This window comes from Ranitomeya variabilis, chromosome 5, assembly GCF_051348905.1.
Source record: "Ranitomeya variabilis isolate aRanVar5 chromosome 5, aRanVar5.hap1, whole genome shotgun sequence".
Classification (NCBI taxonomy): Eukaryota; Metazoa; Chordata; class Amphibia; order Anura; family Dendrobatidae; genus Ranitomeya; species Ranitomeya variabilis.
This window is the reverse complement of record NC_135236.1, coordinates 48,594,221-48,619,888: the sequence shown is the minus strand read 5'-3', so window position 1 is coordinate 48,619,888 and position 25,668 is coordinate 48,594,221. Positions and strand designations below refer to the sequence as shown.

Sequence of the window (25,668 nt, the reverse complement as noted above, 5' to 3'; positions counted from 1 at the left end):
GCGTCCGTTCCTCTAGTCCCGATCATTCCCATCTGATCAGAAGCCTCGCCATGTGGAGGGCTAAACCTACCGTACTGCCATCTCCTACAGCAGGCAGCTCAGTTTAGCGTCAAAAGCAAGAAAATAAACTATGACCTGTAAAAGCAGCATGACCTGAATCTGGGAAAGAGAAAAATAGCCAAAGGTAACGAGAACTGACCCCGGAAAAGAAAGCGAAGGATAGGGTGGGATCTGTGCCCCCCAATGTATTCCACAAGGCATTATACGGTAAGTAGCAGTGGGGGACACCGCACGGTAGGACGTCCTAGAGCGGGTCCAGAGGGCGGCAATAATAAAAGTATGGAGTACCAACATGCGATGGTTCATAGCACAAGCCAGCATGGCCAGCGGGCGAGATGGGAATCTTGCAGCAGTTGATAAAAGTGCAAACCGGACCTCAGGGGCGGCCTTTCCAACCTGGGGACTGAAAGACGGATGTCTGAATGCCCATTAGGCCCTGACCGCCCCTGTGGAATGAATGAAGAAGAGGGAGCAGCTGTAAACTTCCACAATGACGGGAAAAAAACAATGGATCAAAGGCTGCCCCCCAAACCCTGCCTGGGATCATAAAAGATAAAGTACGTAACCAATAGGAAAATCCTAATAGCCCTGATCAAACTGACGACTCTTGAAAATGGAGAGTTCAGAACCTCGACCTCTACAGCTGGTAAGGGACGCAGCTGAGGTAAGAGGGGGGGGAGAATATCAGAGCCAGAGAAGGAGGTCGGGCCAAGAGGAAGGAGGTTGGGCCAAGAGGAAGAGTCCACAGAGCAGAAAACACAGGTCAGAACACCAGGCTTCGCCACACTTGGGAGCGAAAGGATCACTGGAAAGCTTTCTGCATTGGCAGCTGAAAAACAGAAGGAAGAGAAGAGAGTTTCCTCCCCAATGGGAGACTGGTGCAAGCGTCCAGGGGCCTGGCCAATACGTGGAGGCCTTGTGATTGACATGGGAGTCCTCCACCGATGAGCAAATGGTGGGTCCCCAGAATAATTGATGCTAATGAGCCACCCATCCTGCCCCCATTCCCCGATGAGTAAATTACCACCATTGATTAAGGCTACTTTCACACTAGCGTTTTTTTCAATACGTCGCAATGCGTCATTTTGGCAAAAAAACGCATCCTGCAAAAGTGCTTGCAAGATGCGTTTTTTTCCCATTGACTAACATTAGCGACGCATTTGCGACGCATTGACACACGTCGCAACCGTCATGCGACGGTTGCGCCGTGTTATGGCAGACCGTCGGCTGCAAAAAACGCTACATGTAACGTTTTTTGCTGCCGACGGTCCGCTTTTTCCGACTGCGCATGCGCGGCCGGAACTCCGCCCCCACCTCCCCGCACTTCCCCGCACCTCACAATGGGGCAGCGGATGCGCTGGAAAAATGCATCCGCTGCCCCCGTTGTGCGGCGCAGAGAACGCTAGCATCGGTAACCTCGGCCCGACGCACGTGTGAAAGTAGCCTAAGTGGTCTGGATGTGAGCTGGATAACCTTAAGGTAGGAGGGAACCAGATGTGGACAGGTAGAAAAATGGTCTCGGCAAGTATCAGGAAAACATTCTTCAGGTGAGATTGTTAATATAATCTTGGGAGGTGCCGTAGCAGCACGGACCTGGAGGGGCCGAGCAGGTCTTGACAGATAGCATGTGGATCAGCGAGGATACAAACCGTGATATGCAAAATGGCAGACGGAGAAGGGAGCACTGGATGTAGCAGAGCCAGGTGCGAGGGTGCACACTGTAACAACAGCTGTATAGACAATCCAGAACTAGCAGTAGGCAAATGGTTAATAGCAGGATACAAGTGATGTAATGGCAGCTTGTTCTTGTTTGCAGACGTGGTTGGTTGGACACAGAGCAGTAGACAATCTGGTAATTTGATTGCAGAGTTACTATTATAGCAAATGTATTCAAGCAAACCTGTAGCAAGGAAATGGTTAACCACAGGACAGCAGGGGAGTATTATCAAACTGGAAACTAGCATGCAGTGATGCATTAACCTTGATTGCAGAGACAAAGGTGTGAACAGGGCTGAGAACTATTTCAAAAAAGTTGGCAATCTGGAAACTTTGCAGAAATGGGTTTGGACTAGATCTATGTAAGGGTATGTTTCCACGTTCAGGAAACGCTGCTTGTTTGACGCTGCGCAGCGCTGCAGCGTCAAACAAGCAGCGTCCAGATGTTCCAGCATAGTGGAGGGGATTTGATGAAATCCCATCTCCACTATGCGTGGAAACCCGCACGCGGCGGCCCTGCGACTACGGACATGCTGCGCGTCTTTTCAGATCGCAGCATGCCCGTACACCTTGCGGGGACGCAGCGTCCCCGCAAGGCATATCACAGGGCCCTATGGGAGAGAGCGATCATCCCGGATGTGAAGAGTTAACACATCCGGCATGATCGCGTCCCATTAAGGGGGTGGGGCTTAGCGCCGAGCGGCGATACCGCCGCCCATCCGTAACGTGGAGACATACCCTAAGATGGGCTTAGAAACAAACCCTGGAAGTGGGATTAAAGCAGGAGATAATTGTGCACCTGGCTGTATTGTGAAGCAAACTCCTGACATGGATACGACTACTGAGAGCAATGCTATCGCCATACTCTGCACATGGCTGCTCCTCCAGGCCTTAAAAGGCCTTGGGTGATAACGTCAGGGGTGTTTTCCAGGTTACCCAGTAAGCTGGTGTGGACTAGGACAAGGGGAGCAGACTATAGGAACATTGTTGTGTGGAGTCTGGGGGGATAAAAACTCTCACCCCACGCGCTGAAGGTCATTCCAAGAAGATCCTTGTAATGGAGATGGCGAGTGGGAGAAATGACAGAAGGGGGGAAAGATCCTTGTAAAGACCCTGGAGCTGTTGCAAGGTTGCGGGAGTAGGAATGAGCACAAATCTGAAGCAACAAGAAAAAGTGCTAAAAGGGATTGATGGTTCACGAAAGCGGGGAGATGATATCACACTGCTCAGTGACGAGAGACCACCGCTAACGGTTTTCTCTATGGAATCTCCATGGGAGCAGGGTGGGTTTGACAGTTGTCATTGTTCGAGGCCAGTGATGAGGTTGGGTCGTATCCTCAGAATTGATCTGAGACCAGAACAGGAGCAGAACCCCAGACGATGAGAACGGCTTGGAAGAGAGAGAAGGCTGGCCGAGTCCTTGGAGGGGCAGAGGGAGAATCTGCCCTGACCCGGCATCGTCCACACACAAACCCACCAGGCGCCCCTTATCCCAGGGAAGAACTGAGGGGAGTAAAAACCTGATGCTGAGGATGTCCTGGAGTAGGAGGGATCGTGCAGACGTGTCATGCAGGTCCATCACAATAGGAGGAATATGTATTCATCATCGAGAGAAGAGAATTCCGCAAGAAAACGCCGAGAATGGACGACTGAGCGCCCGCGGTCCTGTGGAGAAAATCACTTATCCATGGCAGCGAAATGCCAGCAGGAGACATCACCTTGTACAAGAGAAGGGAGCAAGGGCCAAGAGTGGAAACCTGCCCAGACTGGAGCGTAGCAGAAGAATATGGAGGCCAGCGGTCACCGAGTGCAGTGGTCCCGAGAGTCCTAGTGAGAGGCTGCAGCCATCAGCCCATGGTGTTGTTACTCTACTGGGTCACATGACGGAGATTCTGACTCTCCGGATTCCTCTGTATTTTGGCGATGACCCGGGGGTCGCTTTTACAGCTATGGAGCCTCGATCTGACGCTAATTAAAGGGATTGTCCATAACCCTGAGCAGATTGTGCAGAAAAGCCTATTCCTCTAAGGGTATGTGTCCACGGTCAGGATTGCTTCAGGCTTTGGTCAGGATTTTATGCAGGTAAAATCCTGACCAAAAATGCACCTGAGGTCACTGGCAGTGTTTTGCTCATTGTAGCAGCATGCTGCGTTCTGAAAAGACGCAACGCATGTGCGTTTTGGCGGAAAAAACGCATGCGTTTTTTAATGCACAGTGGAGACGGGATTTCATTAAATCCCCTCCACTATGCTGCAACATCTGGACGCAGCGTTTCCTGAACGTGGACACATACCCTCATATGTACGGAGATCACGGGATATAGAAGTACTACTACTCCTATCGGGGTGAGAATATAGTCACCTGACCTCCTCCATCCTTGCACCCCTCCCCCTTCATTTACAGAGAAAATGTTATGGCAGCGCCCTCTAGCGGTCAGAAGTAGAACTACCTCTCGAGATCAGGTTCAAACTGCCTGAAAACTCTTGTATGTATATATAGATATATATCTTTCCTGTATGAAAACTCTTGTAGAAGTCAGTGAGCAGCAGCGTGTCCGCTCCCGCGTACTGTTACTCCTCCTCTGTGTAAGAAACGTATTGGACCATAACGATAGGTAGAATGAACCATGACCCTTAAGAGCCACCGTTGGGTCACATGACTTTCCCGGAAGTAAAACCTGGCACCACGTGGTACAGGATGCGTCCCCCGCTCTAGTGTTTTGCGTTCCGTAGCGGCCGCCATTTTGTCGTAGACCGCGGCTATGGACAGTCACATATCCGGCTCCTGAGTGAGGCCACAGATTATCACAGTATTTCCTCTGGCGCTTATTTGTCGCATTATTTATAACCACAACATAGACTGGCAGGAAGGAGCGGATAAAAGCTCTCAGCTCAGGAAGGTCCGGGCTCACACTGCGCGACCATGGTGAGTTACAGCTTATGATGGAACCACAAGTCCCAGCTGTGAGGAATGGCTGCACCACCTCTGTCGTCCAGCAGTGCATAGAGCAGGAAGGCTTCCTGGGTCTTGTAGTACCGCAGTTATTAAAAAGTTAGTAATTACTGAGACTTATAGTGCTACAAGTGACGTAGGCTGTTAGCAGTTGCTGAGAATTGTAGTCCTACAGCTGATTGGAGGAGTTGTTCTGCTGCAGGCACACAAGATAGCTTGCTGGGGCTTGTAGTTCCTCAGTAAAGTGTGGGCTCCTGTATATCAGCTCTTATACCAGGATCTGAGGTTTGTAACTGAGGATCGGGCGCTGATTGCTGGGATTTTTAGAGCCACAAAGAAAGCACAGGGGTTCAGGCCATGGGGCATTGCATGTAGCTGGGACTTGTAGTTCTTCAGACAAGCCTCAGGTGTACACTGAGAGACTGGGAGCAGGTGGTGGGGATTTGGTGTACCTTCATGGCGCGTAATAATAATCACAGAAATGTTTTTTGTTTTTCTGTAGGGTGAGAGAAAAGGAACCAACAAGTATTATCCTCCCGACTTCGACCCGGCCAAGGTGAGTGCGACTGCTGTGTGCCAGGGTGTCGCCGGGCATCGTCCTAAACCCATTGCTTAAAGGGTTAATACCCCATCTTCATGAATGGATCCACTAAATACAAGCAATCTTGCAGTTAGCTGTTTATTACAATTTTGAGCGGTTCTTGAGATGTTCCCACATTTTGACAGCTTGTTGCCTTGGAGACCGACCACCGCTGTGAGACGGCAGAACATGCGCAGTACGTACAAGCCCTTTTCTGTTGAGCTTGTAAGCGCTGCATTGAAGATGCGCAGGATCGCTGGAGTGAGCTGTTACCTCCTGATCCCGGCCAGCTTCAGTGCAGCGCTTACAAGCTAGGCAGCAACAGTGGTCGGTCTCCTTGGCAACGATCTGTAAACAAAAGGTTTAATATCGTGAATGAGTATTAAATTGCAAAAGTGCTTGTGCTTACTAGAACCTTCCGACAATATCCACCATTAGCAGCTTCCTAATTGTATTATCTGAGGTGACACCTGTTCTTCTCTTCCTCAGCATGGCTCCCTCAACCGCTACAGGAACAGCCACCCTCTGCGGGAGCGGGCTAGGAAGCTGTCCCAGGGCATCCTCATCATCAGGTGAGACCAATGCCAGCCTCCCACCACAGTAAATAATGGCCGTTACCTGCTGTGACCCTACTTGAATGAAGAGGCTGCAGCGACCCCTGCAGGGCCGGGCAGGTACTACACATAGCAGTGCGGCGAGGAGAAAATACACAGATGACTCCTTGTATTCTTGGGTTCAGCATGGTTCCTATTGATCAGCAATGTCTGGCTTCTCCTGCCATCACTTGTGGTGGTGCGGACGCTGTACATGTTGTGCTTTGTCAGTCGTCTCCATTCACAAACTTCTCTCCACAGATTTGAGATGCCATATAACATCTGGTGCGACGGCTGCAAGAATCATATAGGAATGGGTACGAGCCTCCATCCGTCTTGTAATGTCCTCCAGTATAAAGCCTCCTGCTCCCCATCCTGACTGTCCCAGCACAGCGGGACCTCACTACGGCCCAGGGAAGGGATACACAGCCATTCTTGGGGGACTGAGCGAAAGTGTACAGAGTATCCAGTGATTGTATTATTCCTCATTGCTCCATATAAAGGTCACAACAGCCTGTAATATTGGTGGAACTGCACCTTCTCCATGGGGCATATTCACATCTGTTTCCCCTGTGTGCAGAAACATGAAGCCCCATGATCGTCTTATTACCTGATAACAATAGGGGATTGTACCCCATAACGTCATTATTTGTTTTAAATCTGGGCACAGACATAAGAACCCCATAATTTATTTTTATTTTAATAATCTTCCTCGGTTTGTAAATTCATTCCTGATGGTTTATTTCTGTCTATTTCAGGTGTCCGTTATAACGCGGAGAAGAAGAAGGTCGGCAATTATTACACAACTCCTATATACAGGTAATAAGCTTCATTATACCAGGACCGTGCGCCCCCCACTGAGCTGAACGGACCCTCTAGTGTAGAAATAATTCATGTGTTATGGAATTGCATTGTGAGCGCTGCTGTTGGGTAAAGGCAGGCGGAGCTGCCAGTTCACAGAATACAGGCTGTTCTGTTATGGGGATGCTGGATAATAATCGGTGACTACCTTTACCCGCCCTCCTAGGTTCAGGATGAAGTGTCACTTATGTGTGAATTACATTGAGATGCAGACGGACCCTGCATCATGTGACTACGTGATAGTGAGCGGAGCGCAGAGAAAGGAGGAGCGCTGGGACATGGCGGAGAATGAGCAAGTCCTCACAACCGGTCAGTATCCTTGCTCTAACATCTGCTGGGTGATGATGAGTGGGGGGCTCTGGCGGGTGTTGGGGTGTGTTCACACATAGTCATCTGCAGAACATGAGGCGAAGCAGAAGCTGGAGACGGATTCTATGTATCGCCTCGAGCATGGAGTCAAGGATAAAGAGAAGCTTCAGAGGGCGGCACCATCACTGTCGGAGCTGCAGGAGGCTCAGAGCGCATGGAGGGACGACTTCGCCCTCAACAGCCTCCTGCGCAGCAAGTTTAGGGTGAGTTACAGTTGTGTACATACAGGACTGCATGGGTGGGATCGGGGCCGGCACAGGTGGGTAAGGTCCGCTCCTTATTCCTGGGGCAGTCATCAGGACAAGGTGCTGACCCATAATGTCTGGTACCCTGGCTCTGCTCATGTCTTTACCGCATACTCGCACAGTCAGCGGGCCGGTCGCCCAGCATGGCATATCATGGCAGGCAGCGGGGCTCTGTGTAATTTGGCCTTTTGTCATCTCATACCAGGAGGAGAAGAAGCAGATCCAGGAGGAGGAGGAGCGGGATCAGGCGCTGCTGAAGAAGACGTCTCTGGACCTGAAGCTTCTCCCGGAGGCTGAGGAGGATAAGAAGATGGCGGCTCTGCTCAAGTATCACAGCCTGGAGTGTAAGAAAGGGAAAGGAGAGCAGGGGTTAATGCGAGGGGCCTACACCTATAGAGGGTCTGCTTACTGCTCCAAGGGGCTGTCTGTGGCGCCCCCTGGAGGGAGACTGGCAGAACAGAGGGTTGTGCCTTTTGTCTGCTAGGACAATGCTGTGGCTCTGACTTTCCCAGAGCCCTGAGAGGTAATCTCCCCAGCCCTGCACTGACACATCCACTGCTTCTAGTATGACTGGGCCTGTCTGGATCAGTGAGAATGTGACCCCATTGCAGGTGACATTTGACGACCATATTGCTTGTCTCCTGGATGTTTCCAGGCCATCGCTACTGTCACCATTTATCATTTCTTGTATGACAGCGTACGACCAGAAGCAGCAGAAGAAGCGCTCAGAGATCAGCAGTCGCTCCTGGTTCTCCCCCGCAGGCGACAGGAAGCGCCAGACAACGGAGAACTCAATCAAAAAGTTAATGATCCGACCCAAAGCCAAATCCCCACTGAGCAGCGGGGCGTCCGCCATAACGCTCGGGGTAGTACGGCGAACGTCAAAAGATGGAAGTCAGACCGATGACGAGAGACAGACAACGGAGGAGGCACCAGCCATCCACAGCAACGGGTGCCAGGGGGACAAAGTAGCGCAGACTGTTAATAATAATGCTGAGAACGGTGCCCCCAGAGCCCGCACCACCACTTCATGTCTGGTCGCTGACTATTCGGACTCTGGATCAGAGTTGGAGGTGTAGCCGGGAGCGCGACAAGGAGGGGAGGGGGTTACATGTAATAAATCTGCCATATGCTGTGTATATAGTGTGTAAATATAATGTACAGTCATCCAGTACGTGTCTCCTTGTTGTATATGGACACCACAAACCCGGCCCTAACCTGCAGCCCATATTGTTATTATTGCTGACCAGTAATTAGTCTATTGTTCACTGTTATCAGCCATTTCTGACTGTAGCGTTCTTCGATGTGAATCATGAAAGACAATTTTCCAGTTTCCACCCCAGAGTAAGTTATGTGACCCTGTCAGCATGGCCGCTGACCGAACCTTTCCCAGCAGCCGAGGTTTTTATATTATAGTCCTGTTGGGCCTTGTGCACACGACTGGTTCTCCGTGGTTTTCTCACAGTTCTCGTTCTATGATATTCTATGGGGCCGTGCATGCGTCCCAATTTTTTTTTTCTCGGCCCGAGGGAAGATGTGTCTGATCAGGATCGACAATGCAAGTCTACAGGTGGGAGAAAAAGTATCAGATGATGTCCAAGTGCGGTCTGATATACATGGAGATACTTTGAACAACAAAAAAAAAATCTCGTTCAATAAACACTGATAAGAATAATTTCTGTTTTTCTACCTTCTCTCCCGGTGCCGCTATGACGTCTGCACGGATAGAAGTATGTGGAGAAAGCTGGGAACGTTCAGGGTGGGCTTCTGGCTGCCGGAGAGATCTCGGGGGGACCCTGGGGTCCCATCTGAGCAGCCATGTGTTGTGTACAGAGCGAGGGAAAGCACGTCATCCCGCAGTGTCCTCAGTACAGGGGGCTGTGTATAAGACCACCTCACACCTCAGGGGCCACAAGCTCCAGTGCATACGGGGGCCGTGTACCTGCAGGTCATATTAGGCCCGGATTACTGTAATTCTGTTCCACTCAATGACCGTGGAGACCGGAGGTGCAAATTTATCTGTAGGACGCCCCTGTCATGGTCTTGTACCGGGGCCAATAGATGGGGGCCCCTACTCACACCCTCCCTATTATGGGTCTCTGCACCCACAGCTGACTGCTGACTGTCTCCAACTAGCTACAGGAAAGACTGAAGTGAGCAGAACCTTTATAGGAAATACTCATGCACTGAGCGCAGGGCTGCGTGTGGGGACATTGGCCCTGGAAACTCGCCCACAACAAACATGTCCGCTCACTGTACGTGCCCCAAACAAAGATGGCGCCGGAGTGACGTCCGCCCCCACCTCAGGTGCTTTCCGCTTCTATAACCCGGAAGTAGTTGGCTGAGGACCGGAAGACGAGGAGCTGCAGTGAGCCGGTGAGAAGTCCTGACTGAAGTGTCTGTGCTCCCGGTGTATGAACTACCACCCCCAACAGCTCCCCGGACTGCTGCTCAGAATGCCCTCCAGCCCCTCTATACCCCCATGTGTGACCCTTCATCTCTGTCGTATTTCTATGTATCTCCCCACAGCTCCTTCTTACCCAGAACCTTCCTTGTTAGACCCCATTATTGTCCTGCCCCCAAGATCCTTTTGGTATGATGTACCTTCCCCCTGAATGAGCCCCAATTACTACACTGTGAGACCCCAATACACGTGAGACCCCCAATAACTGCCCTGTGAGAAACTTAATACACTTTGTGAGACCCCAATACACCTGAGACCCCCAATAACTGCCCCGTGAGACCTTTAATACACTTTGTGAGACCCCAATACACGTGAGACCCCCAATAACTGCCCTGTGAGACCCTTAATACACTGAGACCCCCAATAACTGCCCTGTGAGACCCTTAATACACTTTGTGAGACCCCAATACACGTGAGACCCCAATAACTGCCCCGTGAGACCTTTAATACACTTTGTGAGACCCCAATACACGTGAGACCCCAATAACTGCCCTGTGAGACCCTTAATACACTTTGTGAGACCCCAATACACGTGAGACCCCAATAACTGCCCCGTGAGACCTTTAATACACTTTGTGAGACCCCAATACACGTGAGACCCCCAATAACTGCCCTGTGAGACCCCCCAATAACTGCCCTGTGAGACCCTTAATACACTGAGACCCCCAATAACTGCCCTGTGAGACCCTTAATACACTTTGTGTAACCCCAATACACGTGAGACCCCAATAACTGCCCTGTGAGACCCTTAATACACTGAGACCCCCAATAACTGTCCTGTGAGACCCTTAATACACTTTGTGTAACCCCAATACACGTGAGACCCCCAATAACTGCCCTGTGAGACCCTTAATACACTGAGACCCCCAATAACTGTCCTGTGAGACCCTTAATACACTTTGAGACCCCCAATAACTGCCCTGTGAGACCCTTAATACACTGAGACCCCCAATAACTGCCCTGTGAGACCCTTAATACACTGAGACCCCCAATAACTGCCCTGTGAGACCCTTAATACACTTTGTGTAACCCCAATACACGTGAGACCCCCAATAACTGCCCTGTGAGACCCTTAATACACTGACCCCCAATAACTGTCCTGTGAGGCCCTTAATACACTTTGTGTAACCCCAATACACGTGAGACCCCCATTAACTGCCCTGTGAGACCCTTAATACACTGAGACCCCCAATAACTGTCCTGTGAGACCCTTAATACACTTTGTGAGACCCCAATACACGTGAGACCCCCAATAACTGCCCTGTGAGACCCTTAATACACTTTGAGACCCCCAATAACTGTCCTGTGAGACCCTTAATACACTTTGTGTAACCCCAATACACGTGAGACCCCCATTAACTGCCCTGTGAGACCCTTAATACACTTTGTGAGACCCCAATACACGTGAGACCCCCAATAACTGTCCTGTGAGACCCTTAATACACTTTGTGTAACCCCAATACACGTGAGACCCTCAATAACTGCCCTGTGAGACCCTTAATACACTGAGACCCCCAATAACTGCCCTGTGAGACCCTTAATACACTTTGTGTAACCCCAATACACGTGAGACCCCCATTAACTGCCCTGTGAGACCCCAATACACGTGAGACCCCAATAACTGCCCTGTGAGACCCTTAATACACTTTGTGTAACCCCAATACACGTGAGACCCCCCAATAACTGCCCTGTGAGACCCTTAAGACACTGAGACCCCCAATAACTGCCCTGTGAGACCCTTAATACACTTTGTGAGACCCCAATACACGTGAGACCCCCAATAACTGCCCTGTGAGACCCTTAATACACTGAGACCCCCAATAACTGTCCTGTGAGACCCTTAATACACTTTGTGTAACCCCAATACACGTGAGACCCCCATTAACTGCCCTGTGAGACCCTTAATACACTGAGACCCCCAATAACTGTCCTGTGAGACCCTTAATACACTTTGAGACCCCCAATAACTGCCCTGTGAGACCCTTAATACACTTTGTGAGACCCCAATACACGTGAGACCCCCATTAACTGCCCTGTGAGACCCTTAATACACTGAGACCCCCAATAACTGTCCTGTGAGACCCTTAATACACTTTGAGACCCCCAATAACTGTCCTGTGAGACCCTTAATACACTGTGTAACCCCAATACACGTGAGACCCCCAATAACTGCCCTGTGAGACCCTTAATACACTGAGACCCCCAATAACTGCCCTGTGAGACCCTTAATACACTGAGACCCCCAATAACTGCCCTGTGAGACCCTTAATACACTTTGTGTAACCCCAATACACGTGAGACCCCCATTAACTGCCCTGTGAGACCCCAATACACGTGAGACCCCAATAACTGCCCTGTGAGACCCTTAATACACTTTGTGTAACCCCAATACACGTGAGACCCCCCAATAACTGCCCTGTGAGACCCTTAATACACTGAGACCCCCAATAACTGTCCTGTGAGACCCTTAATACACTTTGTGTAACCCCAATACACGTGAGACCCCCCAATAACTGCCCTGTGAGACCCTTAATACACTGAGACCCCCAATAACTGTCCTGTGAGACCCTTAATACACTTTGTGAGACCCCAATACGCTTCTTGTGAGACCCTAATAACTGGCAGGAGCAGACAGTAGTGGGGTCTCGGTCGGCCCCTTCTCCTTGTATCCGCCGTTCCGGGCTCGGTGTTTGCGGCCGGAGCTGCAGTTTCTATCAGAACTATATTTGGTTTCATACAACTTTCTTTCTGATTATAAGCCGCGATTCTGACATTTCCTTGTTTTCCCGTTTTGATACCAATTATGTTAATTCTTTGTTATATACATTGTGGGATAATGGGGTGATGTGACCTCTTATGATATATATATATATATTATAAATTTCCTTTTTTTAATTTTAGTTTTTACATTTTTTTAATGTGTTCCCTAAAGTAATATTGTAAAATTACTGATTTACACAGGAGGTCAGTGTACAAACCTAGCAGGTGTGTGTATGGGGTGGGGGGCGCACGGGGGTCAGAAGTGACGCCTCTCCCCATTTCCAACCTCTTAAATGCCAGTTACACTTGACAGCATTGTCCATCCGTGTAAACTGCTCGGTTTACAGTAGACTGCCGCTTGCTGTGTAACACACTGGTACGGAGCTGGCTCAGTCCTTGACCCCGCTGCATGCATGCAGTGCATAGGGCGGATGTCACAAGGTGAAGCCTGGCTAGGGTGGGCCCACAGCTGCCATGGTCTGTGGCACTTGTCCTTGTTCACCAGTGTCCTGGAGGGGATCCCAGAGGATGGAACCTGATCCTGAGATAATGGCGTATGGTAGCCATCAGGGTATAAGATGGGGATGTGTCCGTGTGACCGGCTTATAATTTGGAGCACCGCTGGTCTTTTTCTTCACGTCTATGTTTATGCAGCCGCTTGAGAATTTCTATCTGACTGACCCCTCTCCCCCTTGTGTCTCCCTATGACTTTCGGTCTCCCTATACATATCAGGTCATCAGCCGCCATTTACCCTGTATGTGTGATCACTGCCCTCTCCATATACTTCACTGTTCAGAACTGTCTTTCAGGTATTCCTCCCGCCCTCCTCCGGCCATGACGTCTCTAGTAAGTGCCCGCTTGGCATTCAGGGTGCTTTGATTTATTTTCTATGTGGTGATCTCTTGTTTCATGTTCTATTACAGGGGGGCAGCAGTCAGTCTGTTGGCGGCCAGTCTGTCACTGAATATGTCGTTCGCGTTCCTAGGTGAGTTTTGAAGATTTATGGGGTATTAAACAGTCTAATACCCAGAGAGGACTCCTTCTGATAAATTATTCCTGGAAATGATATCATAATCTCTGCAGTGCTCGTCTTCTCCACTAGGTGGCAGCAGCATTGTAGTAATATAATTGCCCAGGATGGGTCTGTAACGTATATGATGCCGGCTGCAATCTGCCCCAGGTCACAGCATTAGATGCGTTTGTGCTATAATATTTTTGGATTTTCCTATTTAATCTATTGGTGAAAAGATGCTATTATATGGCAGCAGTGCTGAAAAGAACAAAACACAGTGCTCTTGGGCTTTTGTTGGATCCAATTAGGCATAATGGGACATCCAACTATCCTGGCCACGTCATTCTGACAATTGGCGAGGAGAAAAGCAGGACTTATCCACTCAGTCATCGAGGGGATGGCCTAAGGGTATGTTCACACTGCACCTTTTGCCATCATTAGGCTTTCAAAAAATGCCAAGCGTTTAAAAGAAGCGTCACATTCATTTTCCTGATGTTTTCTGCGTTAAAGACGCTCTGTCCTTTACGATAGAAGCCAGTGGGAAAGTTAAAAAGACACCGGGAAAGCTGCCAGACGTCTGAGTGTCTGTGAATGTTTTTGCTTTAAAAAAAAACAAAAACGCTAGTATTTTCTTCCTTGTTTAATGAAAGGGGGAAAAAAAACCTTCCAGAAAACAACTGTAAAAAGATGGCAGAAAAAAAAACGACTCAGGAATTGACTAAAAAAACGCAAAAAAAAAAAAAGATTTGTCACGTTTACAAAACTCCAGAGAAAAAGAGCAATTTCTGGAGAGTCTTCTGCCAAAAAAAGTCAGTGTGAACATTCCCCTAGCGGTGTCGTGAGATATAATGAAGCGGATGTGGCTGAGATGCGGTGGGCGCAGGTGGCAGCCGTCTCCTGGGCGCCTCCTCGATATACAGATGTACGCTATTATTTATTATGTATAATCTGATATTTTGTGTTTTCTGCTGCAGGAACCCCAGTAAAAGATATAATCTTATGGGATTTAATGCGGCAGATAAAGTGGATTTCTCTACATGGAACCAGGTACTAAAGGAAATGTAATGACGCTTCCTAACCAGTCTGATGGGCGCCCACATTTTTCACACCCCTAGCTGGATAGGGATGATGTCTGGATCACAAACCCTGCCGCAGCTCTAATTGTACATGCAGGTTAAGGGTTTCCATCCAGAAACCCCTCTGTGATCACGCAGCCTTTGGGATCACAGTCTCAGGATTGCTTGCTATGTCTAGCATCCAACTGAAATGGAAATTGGGAGAAGTGGAGAGTCCTGGAGTCTCAGGATTGCTTATGATGTCTGTCATCCAACTGGAATGGACATTGAGAGAAGCGGAGAGTCCTGGAGTCTCAGGGTTGCTTATGATGTCTGTCAGCCAAATGAAACAGACCTTGGGAGAAGTAGTGAGTCCTGGAGTCTGAGGATTGCTTATGATGTTTGTCATCCAACTGAAACGGACATTGGGAAAAGCGGCGAGTCCTGGAGTCTCAGGATTACTTGCTATGTCTTGCATCCAATTACAATGGTGGCAGTCAGAGCTCATCCATGTTGGCTGTGGGATGTTTAGAAGACAGAGCAGCCCTTTCAATGTTTCCTTTTCAGCTGGATTCCAGGCACAGTGTACACCCCCCAGACTCTGGTTCTGTAGAAATAGTATGGTCGCGACTCTGGGGGCCACCCATCAGTGGGTGAGAAGGGCACGCAGCTATCATGTACAATGATTATTTACAGATGGTACATGTGTGCAACTTATGGGCAAGTGGTTTACTGTAGGATCTGATTTATCGGGTACTTCTCGGAGCGGACAGCTGTTCGGCAGACCCTCTCTGATTTGTACAATATGGTGGGGAATCCTTTTCTCAGCCGTACTCCCGGTGGTGGCGCCAGCCTCACACAGGGGGGCATCCCACTGATTATAATGAATACTCTTCTGCCAGGCTCGTATGGAGCGTGACCTGAGTGCCAAGAAGATGTATCAAGAAGAGGAGATGCCAGACTCCGGGGCGGGGAGCGAATACAATCGCAAGCAGAAAGAGGAGTCCCGGCGGAGGAAGTACGGCATTATTCTGAAGGAGTTCAAGATAGAAGACCAACCCTGGCTGCTAAGGGTTAACGGCAAAGCCGGGCGCAAGTGAGTGGCATGAACCTGATCCCGGGATCGGCGCTTAAAGGCAGGAGCCATGTTTATATCTGAATGTCTTCTGTAACAGGTTCAAGGGTGTGAAGAAGGGCGGCGTGACGGAGAACGCGTCCTACTTCATCTTCACCCAGTGTCCAGATGGAGCGTTCGAAGCATTTCCAGTTTCCAACTGGTACAACTTCACCCCACTGGCCAAGCACCGCACTCTGACCGCCGAGGAGGCTGAGCAAGAATGGGACAGGTGAGAGGCAGCGAGTCCGGGCACGTCGTCTATTGTCTGCTGTTATCGGGCAGGAGGGAGGGTGACTATAGTGCTATTTATCAGTAAACCCCCCTAGGACCCCCATGTGATGTCACACGCTCCCTCCGCTGGGACACGTACATCTTTATGTACCGCAGATTTCCATTGATTTGTTTGCAGGCGGAACAAAATCCTCAACCACTTCAGCATCATGCAGCAGCGGCGGCTGAAGGACCTGGACGATGATGATGAGGAAGGCGGCAGCAAACTAGACAAGCTGTTAAAGAGTAAGAAAAAAAAGAAAAAAAGCGACCTGAAGATTCACGACCTCGAGGACGACCTGGAGCTGAGTACCAGCGACAGTGAGGAGAGCGGAGAAGACGGTGAGAGGGTGGGATGGATGGATCGGTGGGATGGGGGGGTCTGTCCTGTGCCGGGGTCTCATCAGATGCTGATGAGGAGCAGGATTTCTATGAAGATGTTTGAGATCTGGATCCCGCTATTGTTTCACTTATACAATATATGAGCAGGCAAAACATTGTTCACCTGTCTGTTAGGTGTCGAGTTCCCGCCTCTGCACAGGGGGAATCTCGAACCATCTCCGCTGCAGTCTCCCATTCTTCTCCAGCCGCAGTGGAGCCTGCTCAGCGGAGACGTCAGTCCCAGCGTCTTGCTCAGTCTCACTCTGTGCAAAGGGTTACTGCTGCTTTTCCAGCTTCTGCCATTGAAGCCAGTGCTGGGCAGCGACGAGCAGACGCTTTTGGGACCAAGTCCTGCTTTTTCCCTTCTGAGCATGCCCAGGGCAAGATCTCCCATTGGAGATCGAGGGTCACATGCTCAGATACTGCAGCAGATTCCATTGGTCCTCCAGGAAGGTCCTGAAGGTGCTCAACTTCTGTGGCAGCTTCCTATTGGTCCTTCTGGGAAGGTCCTGTACATGCTGCAGCTATAAAGGGTTCGCATAACCGCACGGCCATGCGCTAGTGTACATTTGTATACATTTGTGTGTTGATGAGTGCAAGTCATCCTTACCCCCAAGGGTGGTTTGCACGTTAATGACCGGGCCAATTTTTACAATTTTGACCACTGTCCTTTTATGAGGTTATAACTCAGAACGCTTCAAGGGATCCTGATGATTCTGACATTGTTTTCTCGTGACATATTGTACTTCATGATAGTGGTAAAACTTCTTTGATATTACCTGCGTTTATTTGTGAAAAAAATGGAAATTTGGCGAAAATTTCGCAATTTTCCAACTTTGAATTTTTATGCAATTAAAGGGAACCTGTCACCCCGTTTTTTGAAGATGAGCTAAAAATACCGTTAAATAGGGGCAGAGCTGGGCGTTACATTAGTGTCTTTGTGTGCCTTTATAACCTACCTAAGCTGCCGAAATACCTTTGTAAAGTCGCCGTTTTCTGCTGTCACTCACGCTGGTCTGGTCCTATGGGCGTGGTGACAGCGCTGTTTCTCCCCCAGAATCCTGCTCATCATTACGTTGGTGGCGTAGTGGTGTGCGCATGTCCAAAGCGAAGATCCACTGCCCAGGAGATTCAAAACAGCGCGGTTTTCGCTATTCGCAGTTTACCGGTGGGCGCGGCCATCTTTCCTGTGGCCGCGCGTGCGCAGATGGAGCGCTCTGCTGCCCGGGGCTTCAGGAAAATGGCCGCCGCGATCTCCATCTGTGCACGCGCGGCCACAGGAAAGATGGCCGCGCCCACCGGTAAACTGCGAATAGCGAAGACCGCGCTGTTTTGAATCTCCTGGGCAGTGGATTTGCCTTTTGGACATGCGCACACCACTACGCCACCAACGTAATGATGAGCAGGTTTCTGGGGGAGAAACAGCGCTGTCACCACACCCATATGACCAGACCAGCGTGAGTGACAGCAGAAAACGGCGACTTTACAAAGGTATTTCGGCAGCATAGGTGGGTAATAAAGGCACACAAAGACACTAATGTAACGCCCAGCTCTGCCCCTATTTAACGCTATTTTTAGCTCATCTTCAAAAAACGGGGTGACAGGTTCCCTTTAAATCACAGAGATATGTCACACAAAATACTTAATAGGTAACATTTCCCACATGTCTACTTTTCTACTTTACATCAGCACAATTTTGGAACCAAAATTTTTTTTGTTAGGGCGTTATAAGGGTTAAAAGTTGACCAGCAAGTTCTCATTTTTACAACACCATTTTTTTTAGGGACCACATCTCATTTGAAGTCATTTTGAGGGGTCTATATGATAGAAAATAACCAAGTGTGACACCATTCTAAAACCTGCACCCCTCAAGGTGCTCAAAACCACATTCAAGAAGTTTATTAACCCTTCAGGTGTTTCACAGGAATTTTTGGAATGTTTAAATAAAAAAGAACATTTAACTTTTTTTCACAAAAAATTTACTTCAGCTCCAATTTGTTTTATTTTACCAAGGGTAACAGGAGAAAATGGACCCCAAAAGTTGTTGTACAATTTGTCCTGAGTACGCCGATACCCCATATGTGGGGGTAAACCACTGTTTGGGCGCATGAGAGAGCTCGGAAGGGAAGGAGCGCCGTTTGACTTTTCAATGCAAAATTGACAGGAATTGAGATGGGACGCCATGTTGCGTTTGGAGAGCCCCTGATGTGCCTAAACAGTGGAAACCCCCCAATTATAACTGAAACCCTAATCCATACACATCCATAACCACACCCCTAATCCCAACCGTAAATGTAATCCAAACCCTAACTTTAGCCCCAACCCTAACTGTAGCCTTTGCCCTAGCCCTAACCGTAGCCCTAACCCTAGCCCTAACCCTAATGGGAAAATAGAAATAAATAAATTTTTTTAATTTTTCGCTAACTAAGGGGGGTGATGAAGGGGGGTTTGATTTACTATTTATAGCGGGTTTTTTAGCGGATTTTTATGATTGGCAGCCGTCACACACTGAAAGACGCTTTTTATTGCAAAAAAATATTTTTTGCATTACCACATTTTAAGAGCTATAATTTTTCCATATTTTGGTCCACAGAGTCATGTGAGGTCTTGTTTTTTGCGTGACGAGTTGACGTTTTTATTGGTAACATTTTCGGGCACGTGACATTTTTTGATCGCTTTTTATTCCGATTTTTGTGAGGCAGAATGACCAAAAACCAGCTATTCATGAATTTCTTTTGGGGGAGGCGTTTATACCGTTCCGCATTTGGTAAAATGGATAAAGCAGTTTTATTCTTCGGGTCAGTACGATTACAGCGATACCTCATTTATATAATTTTTTTATGTTTTGGCGCTTTTATACGATAAAAACTATCTTATAGAAAAAATATTTTTGCATCGCTTTATTCTGAGGACTACAACTTTTTTATTTTTTTGCTGATGATGCTGTATGGCGGCCTGTTTTTTGCGGGACAAGATGACTTTTTCAGCGGTACCATGGTTATTTATATCAGTCTTTTTGATCGTGTGTTATTCCACTTTTTGTTTGGCCGTATGATAATAAAGCGTTTTTTGCCTCGTGTTTTTTTTTTTTTTTTTGCGGTGTTCACTGAAGGGGTTAACTAGTGGGACAGTTTTATAGGTCGGGTCGTTACGGACGCGGCGATACTAAATATGTGTACTTTTATTGTTTTTTTTTTATTTAGATAAAGAAATGTATTTATAGGAACAATATATATATATATATATATATATATATATATATATATATTTTAATTTTTTGGGGGGGAATTTTTTTTTTTTTTTTTACACTATAACATTGCCCCGGGGGGGGGCATCATGTTATAGTGTAAGATCGCCGATCTGACACTTTGCTGTGCACTGTGTCAGATCGGCGATCTGAAGTGCACAGATCCAGGCTTCCCGGCGCCTGCTCTGAGCAGGCGCAGTGAAGCCACCTCCCTGCAGGACCCGGATGCCGCGGCCATCTTGGATCCGGGCCTGCTGCAGGGAGGAGGAGGTAAGAGACCCTCGGAGCAACGCGATCACATCGCGTTGCTCCGGGGGTCTCGGGGAAGCACGCAGGGAGCCCCCTCCCTGCGCGATGCTTCCCTATACCGCCGGAATACTGCGATCATGCTTGATCGCAGTGTGCCGGGGGCGGTCCGTGACCGCTCCTGGCACATAGTGCCGGATGTCAGCTGCGATAGTCAGCTGACGATCGGCCGCGCTCCCCCCGTGAGCGCGGCCGATCGCATATGACGTACTATCCCGTCGGTGGTCATACGGGCCCACCCCACCTCGTCGGGATAGTATGTCAGATGTCAGAAAGGGGTTAAATATCCCATCCCTATGGTATGACTGCTCGCGTAAGGTGGATGATTGCTATCTAGCGCCCGACTTAGCCATCAGCACATAACACACAAAACAGCGTCTATTGCTGTGACCGCCAGTGCGGCGCCGTGCGCTTTCACAGCGCTTTCCTGACCCAAGCCTGGGTGGTTAGTGGCGTCCGCCAGTGCGGCACCGCACGCACTCTCGTGCATCTTTATTAATATTATTTCCTTCACTCTGACACCTCAGTTGCGGTGTCGAGCGCAAGAGGTCTATATGAACTCAAATCCTGTGTCTTGGGAGACTCCTTGCTTGCGCTCTTGGTGCGGTACCGCGGCCCTGTGACGCAGCAGGGTTTGCTTCCTTCACACAGGGTGAGGTTAACCCGTGTGTATATCCACACCATATAGTCCGTCATTACTTAGCAGCAGGTTCCATCTCTGCACGGTGGACCCCGGGCTGCGAACGCACCTTACTCTATCCTAATTATTTGGTACGTTCCACTAGCCCTAACACTGTCAGTAATTGTTTTTGAATGGCAGCCTTTACTGTCTACAACTCCTCTAGACTGGTAATGTACACAATGGGCCTTTGGGGTCCCCTATTTGGAACGTTGGAGGGGTTTTAGCATCTAGACCCATTTACCATCTATTCTGTGGGTAGGATAAATATAGCGGGTGAAATAAGTAATAAACACGTCATCAATTTTCTAAGTAAATCTATTTCTCCCCAGATGTCGGTAACAACCCATCCAACCCACACAGGCAAAGAAATCACCATAGATGTCCATAAATGAGGTTATGTGTAATAATGAGAAATGTCCCAGGCAAAAAGTATTGACCACGCTTACTGAAATGTATTTAATACTTCGTACAAAAGCCTTTGTTGGTGATGAAGCTTCAAAACAACTCCTGTATGGAGAAACTAGTCACAGGCATTGCTCAGGGGTAATTTTTGTCCCATTTTTCCACACAAACACTCTTCACATCCTGAAAGTCCCGTGGGTTCTTTCTATGAACTCTGAGCTTTAGTTCCTTCCATACATTTTGTGTTGGATTCAGGTCCGGTGATTGGCTCAGCCATTCTAGCAGCTTTATTTTCTCTCCTTGGCTTTGTGTTTGGGATCATTGTCTTACTGAAATCTCCACCCTCGTTTCATGTTTAGTTTAGAAGTTCTTCTGTAACCAGTGCCATCAGTGTGTTTTCCGACAATAAGGTTGCAAATGTCTTGAGACAGCTCACCCATCATGAGATGTTTCTTGTGTGACACCTTTTTTATAGGCCATCAGTTTAAGCTGCTGGTATTATTTGTCACTAAGTGGCAGGATTGCTCCCAATCACTGATAGATTTCAGCCGGTGTCAGGACTTTTCAGGGCTTTTCTTCACCTCTTTCTCCATGTGTTGAATACTTTTTCCTTGTGTCATTTTCTCTTTATTACACATAACTTAATTTATGGACATCTATGGTTTGCTTTCTTTGCCTGTGTAGATTGAATGGGATAGTAGCAACATCTGTAGAGAATTTCATGTCAATAGCACCTTCAGAAATAGATTTATTTAGAAAATTAGTGATGTGCTCAATACTTATTTCACCCGCTGTATCTTGTTTATGGAAGAACCCCTTTAACAGAGGAAAGGACCTCTTTTTAGCTCACAGAACCCCTGCCAACAGTCATGGAGGTCCCTGAGCCGGCTCTACCAGAGCCATATCTGGTCTCCGCTTCTGTAGAGAGTGCACGTTTGGCTCCCAATACCCGACCCTGCGAGGTGACCAGATTGAGTTTGTATACTGCAGGGTGTAGTATAGGCCATCAGATGATCGCAGGCTCAAGTCCACGAGGGAAATGTTTAAACCACCCCCTGTCCCATCTTTTCCCAATTTAAGCTTTTAATCATTCCTGTCTTGTTTTAATTTAAGGAGAGAAACGGCCTAAAGCCCCAAAGAAAGCTGCTGCGAGCAAGAAGAAGAAGAAGTCTCGCTCTGATGACGAGGCCATCGAGGACAGCGACGATGGAGATTACGAGGGGCAGGAGGTGGACTATATGTCTGATGAGAGCAGGTAACAGAGCGCCGTGCAGGAGATGCTGCCCGACCTGACGGTGACACCACCGCTCAGCTCCTCATGTCCTCTCCTTGCAGCTCAGAAGATGAAGTTCCTGGGAAACCAGTTACCGTGAAGGAGGACGAGCATCCTAAAGGTGACCACAGACTGTCCATCGTCTCCTTTGGAGCATTACAGGGGATGTCGGGCTTTACATTCTGCCCAAACAGTGACAGAACGTTACTCATCTGTCCCCATATTCTGGGGTCACACCAAGCAGAGCAATTACAATCCAGTAGCCAATGCTGCAGGCGAGGTGCACATTATGCCCTCTCCTACCAGCCACACTGGACTGCTTGCTGATCTTTGATGGCGCATATCTCTAGGATTTATGTTGTATCTTGTAGGCATTGATGAAGGAAGTGAGAGCAGCGAGGAAAGTGAAGAGGAGAAGGTAGAAGAAGAGGAGGAGGAAGAGAAGAAAGCACCTACACCCCAGGAGCGGAAAAAGAAGAGAGGTGAGGCCAAAGTCCTGGATTGGACAGTCGGTCTCATTAGGTCTTCCTCTGTAATGGATGGGGCTCCATGTTTCCCTTGGTACCAATAGTTGGTTCTGATGGGAGTTACGACAGTCCTTCCCAATTATAAATGCCACCCAAGCTGATAACCACAAGATACAAACGCCATTGCTCTGGTTTTCTCTTCCCGTAGACAGCAGTGATGAGTCGGAGACGTCTGAGGACAGTGACATAGACGGAGAGGCCTCCTCTGCTCTCTTCATGCAGGTAACGGGGGATGTAAGCGTCTGCTCAGGCTGGTAATACAGCCGTTCTGCTGATTATCTAACGGACCTTTGAGCTGTATTTGTTTCCTTGTAGAAAAAGAAGACTCCTCCGAAGAATAAGGATAAGAAAGGTGGCTCCAACAACAGCTCCCGCGCCAACAGCCGGCCTGGCACTCCATCCCCTGATTCGGGGAACACGTCTAACACACTTAGGGCTGCAGCCAGTAAGCTGGAGCAAGGTGCGTAGCGGTGGTCAGATGATGGGCGCTCTGTCTATACATCCACTATCGCTAACATTAGTTTTTGGCTTTTTCCTCCAGGTAAACGTGGCGCTGCCAGTCACACTCCAGCGGCAAAGCGTCTAAAGATGGATTCTGGACCTCAGAACACGTCGGGAAAATCAACCCCACAGCCCCAGTCTGGAAAGTCTACACCCAGCAGTGGGTAAGTGGCTCTATATGTCGGTTAGATTCAGAGAGGAACAACAAGACGTCATAGAGGGGTCTGCCGTCCAGGACTCCCCTCTGATTAGAAAGTGTCCATGTGTTATACCTGCCTTTGGGAGGGATTGCATCAGTGAAGGGGTCAGGTGGCTATAAATGCAGACTTCCTTCTTAATATTCTGGTAAATGGAGACTTTGAGATCTTCCAGACACCAGTGCACCTCCCTCTGGGTGTCATAAGGTCCTATGAAAAATACTACATAAGGGCTTGTTCACGCTCACGTATTATAAGCAGCATTTTTCCTGCAGCAGAAAAATGCAAATGCTGCAAATATTAAATGTGTGCACAAACCCCCAATCCACCTTCCTCTTTCTGCTCACAGAGACATTCAGTTGACGGAAGAAGCGGTTAGAAGGTACCTGACCCGCAAACCCATGACGACCAAGGACTTGCTGAAAAAATTCCAAACCAAGAAGACCGGTCTTAGCAGCGAGCAGACGGTGAACGTGCTCGCCCAGATTCTGAAGAGACTCAACCCCGACCGCAAGACAATTCATGAAAAAATGCACTTCTACCTGAAGGAATGACCGCGGGGCTCCAGTACTAACAGCACAAATACGACAGGACCGGCACACGTGGCCCCTTGGACTCCATCTTTATATGTGACCCTGGTAGCGGTCGAAGCGTAGAGGACGTGCGAGCGGCTTGGATGGGGAATGTGTGATGTAATATTTTTCCATCCGATTTGTAATAAGGGTGATTAAGTATCTGTGGTTATTGTTTTTTATTACTTTGTGGAATGACGAGTATTAAAATGAGATTTTTATGTATTTCCCGTGTTGTGTGTGTTGTTGGCTGATCGCAGCGTGGTCCTCAGCGCCAGCATCTCCGTCATCCTCGACAGATTTGCAGTGTGGGCAGTGCCCGGATGGGACTGGCTGCTGCGCTGTCTGAATACTTCACATATCTGAACAATAGCCCAATTCCTTCTGTCTCTGGATTTCATCGGTCAGAGCCTTAAAACATCATATCCACATCCAGATTAAGAGTTTGCAGAGGATCCCCCCCCTTTAAGGGTTCACAGGTACGAGGCAAAGTGATGCTTGTTTGATAGCTGAACTGTGTCGGGGCAGGTTATAATTAGTGCACAATAATTCCCAATCAAGGAGGCGAAATATGCAACAACAATAATCCCAATTAACGATTTGTTCCTCGGGCTTTTATGTCGGTCTCAGACTTGGTCTTCACTAATGATAAAGGATATTGTACATGATGGGGTCTTCACATGAACCATTTTTTTCTTTCCTCTGGATTCTCTGTATATACATTGCCTTGACAAAGTATTCTTACCCAGTAACATTTTCCACATTTTTTCATGTTACACCCACAAGTAGAGATGGGAAGACACCTGGATGTTCAGGTCGGGACGAACAGTTACAAAAAGTTCGGTTTCAGGTACCAGAACAGGATCCGAACCCTATTCACTTGGATGGAGGACCCAAACATCCAGTGTTTTCCACGCTGTCATGCAAACACCGCTTCTGATCAGCAGTAAAATCATCACCGCCGGTCAGACAGCAGTAGTTCCCACGCTGTCAAGTATTAAGTTTACGTCCTGTCACCAGTGTCAGCAGATGGGGCTACTGCTCCCATCAGCCGACACCTGCTGCCACTAGTAATAGTGAGAGCAGAAGCAGCTGATGGGAGTACGGTATTCATCAGCCGGCACAAATGCTGTAAATAAATAATTTTAACAAAAAACCTGTGTGGGTTCCCCGTATTTTTGATAACCAGCCAGGCAAAACTCACAGCTGGGGGCTGCAACCCTCAGCTGTCAGCTTCAGCAAGGCTGGTTATCAAGAATAGAGGGGTCCCCACGTCATATTTTTTAATTGTTTAAATAAATCATTAAAAAAAACGTGGGGTCCCCCCATTTTTGATAACCAGCCAAGCTAAAGCAAACAGCTGGGGGCTGGTATTCTCAGGTTGTTAAAGGGCCATGGATATTGACCCTCCCCCCAACCTAAAAATAGCAGCTGCCCAGAAAAGGCGTATCAATTAGATACGCCAATTCTGGCGCTTTGCCCGGCTATTCCCACTTTTCCTGTGGAGGTGGCAAGTGGGGTTCAT

At 48.5% G+C, this 25,668-nt stretch overlaps 2 protein-coding genes across 5 annotated transcripts; both read left to right on the top strand.

The window, feature by feature from the left end:
- The first annotated feature begins 755 nt into the window (after positions 1-755).
- On the top strand, positions 756-8,613 carry YJU2B (YJU2 splicing factor homolog B). Of its 2 annotated transcripts, none has more exons than XM_077261843.1 (9): positions 756-1,015; positions 5,231-5,284; positions 5,798-5,880; positions 6,163-6,218; positions 6,660-6,720; positions 6,929-7,071; positions 7,162-7,334; positions 7,582-7,720; positions 8,073-8,613. In XM_077261843.1, exons 1-9 carry the CDS (start codon positions 1,013-1,015, stop codon positions 8,453-8,455), a joined length of 1,095 nt encoding a protein of 364 aa, XP_077117958.1. In that variant the 5' UTR covers positions 756-1,012; the 3' UTR covers positions 8,456-8,613. The 2 variants fall into 2 exon arrangements, with proteins under 2 accessions (XP_077117958.1, XP_077117956.1); XM_077261841.1 differs by lacking the exon at positions 756-1,015 and adding an exon at positions 4,476-4,701.
- Positions 8,614-9,678: 1,065 nt separating this feature from the next.
- Positions 9,679-24,368, top strand: GTF2F1 (general transcription factor IIF subunit 1). 3 transcript variants are annotated; one of them, XM_077261840.1, is made up of 14 exons: positions 9,679-9,752; positions 13,411-13,447; positions 13,525-13,586; positions 14,588-14,660; positions 15,571-15,764; positions 15,844-16,014; positions 16,195-16,397; positions 22,187-22,328; positions 22,409-22,467; positions 22,718-22,828; positions 23,022-23,095; positions 23,189-23,333; positions 23,415-23,538; positions 23,921-24,368. In XM_077261840.1, exons 2-14 carry the CDS (start codon positions 13,436-13,438, stop codon positions 24,123-24,125), a joined length of 1,575 nt encoding a protein of 524 aa, XP_077117955.1. In that variant the 5' UTR covers positions 9,679-9,752; positions 13,411-13,435; the 3' UTR covers positions 24,126-24,368. The 3 variants fall into 3 exon arrangements, with proteins under 3 accessions (XP_077117955.1, XP_077117954.1, XP_077117953.1); XM_077261839.1 differs by having other exon boundaries at positions 9,718-9,752; positions 13,334-13,447; XM_077261838.1 differs by lacking the exon at positions 9,679-9,752 and adding an exon at positions 9,844-9,969 and having other exon boundaries at positions 13,334-13,447.
- The last annotated feature ends 1,300 nt before the right edge of the window (positions 24,369-25,668 follow it).

What these genes read in the sequence shown, in the direction of transcription:
- YJU2B (XM_077261843.1), top strand. An exon ending in TACACAACTCCTATATACAG is followed by an intron (nt 6,721 to 6,928) that starts GTAATAAGCTTC and finishes CCGCCCTCCTAG; the next exon opens with GTTCAGGATGAAGTGTCACT. An exon ending in TGAGCAAGTCCTCACAACCG is followed by an intron (nt 7,072 to 7,161) that starts GTCAGTATCCTT and finishes AGTCATCTGCAG; the next exon opens with AACATGAGGCGAAGCAGAAG.
- GTF2F1 (XM_077261838.1), top strand. Translation starts at nt 9,859, where the DNA reads ATGTGTGACCCTTCATCTCTGTCGTATTTCTATGTATCTCCCCACAGC. An exon ending in TGAGGAGAGCGGAGAAGACG is followed by an intron (nt 16,398 to 22,186) that starts GTGAGAGGGTGG and finishes TTTTAATTTAAG; the next exon opens with GAGAGAAACGGCCTAAAGCC. An exon ending in AAGTCTACACCCAGCAGTGG is followed by an intron (nt 23,539 to 23,920) that starts GTAAGTGGCTCT and finishes TTCTGCTCACAG; the next exon opens with AGACATTCAGTTGACGGAAG.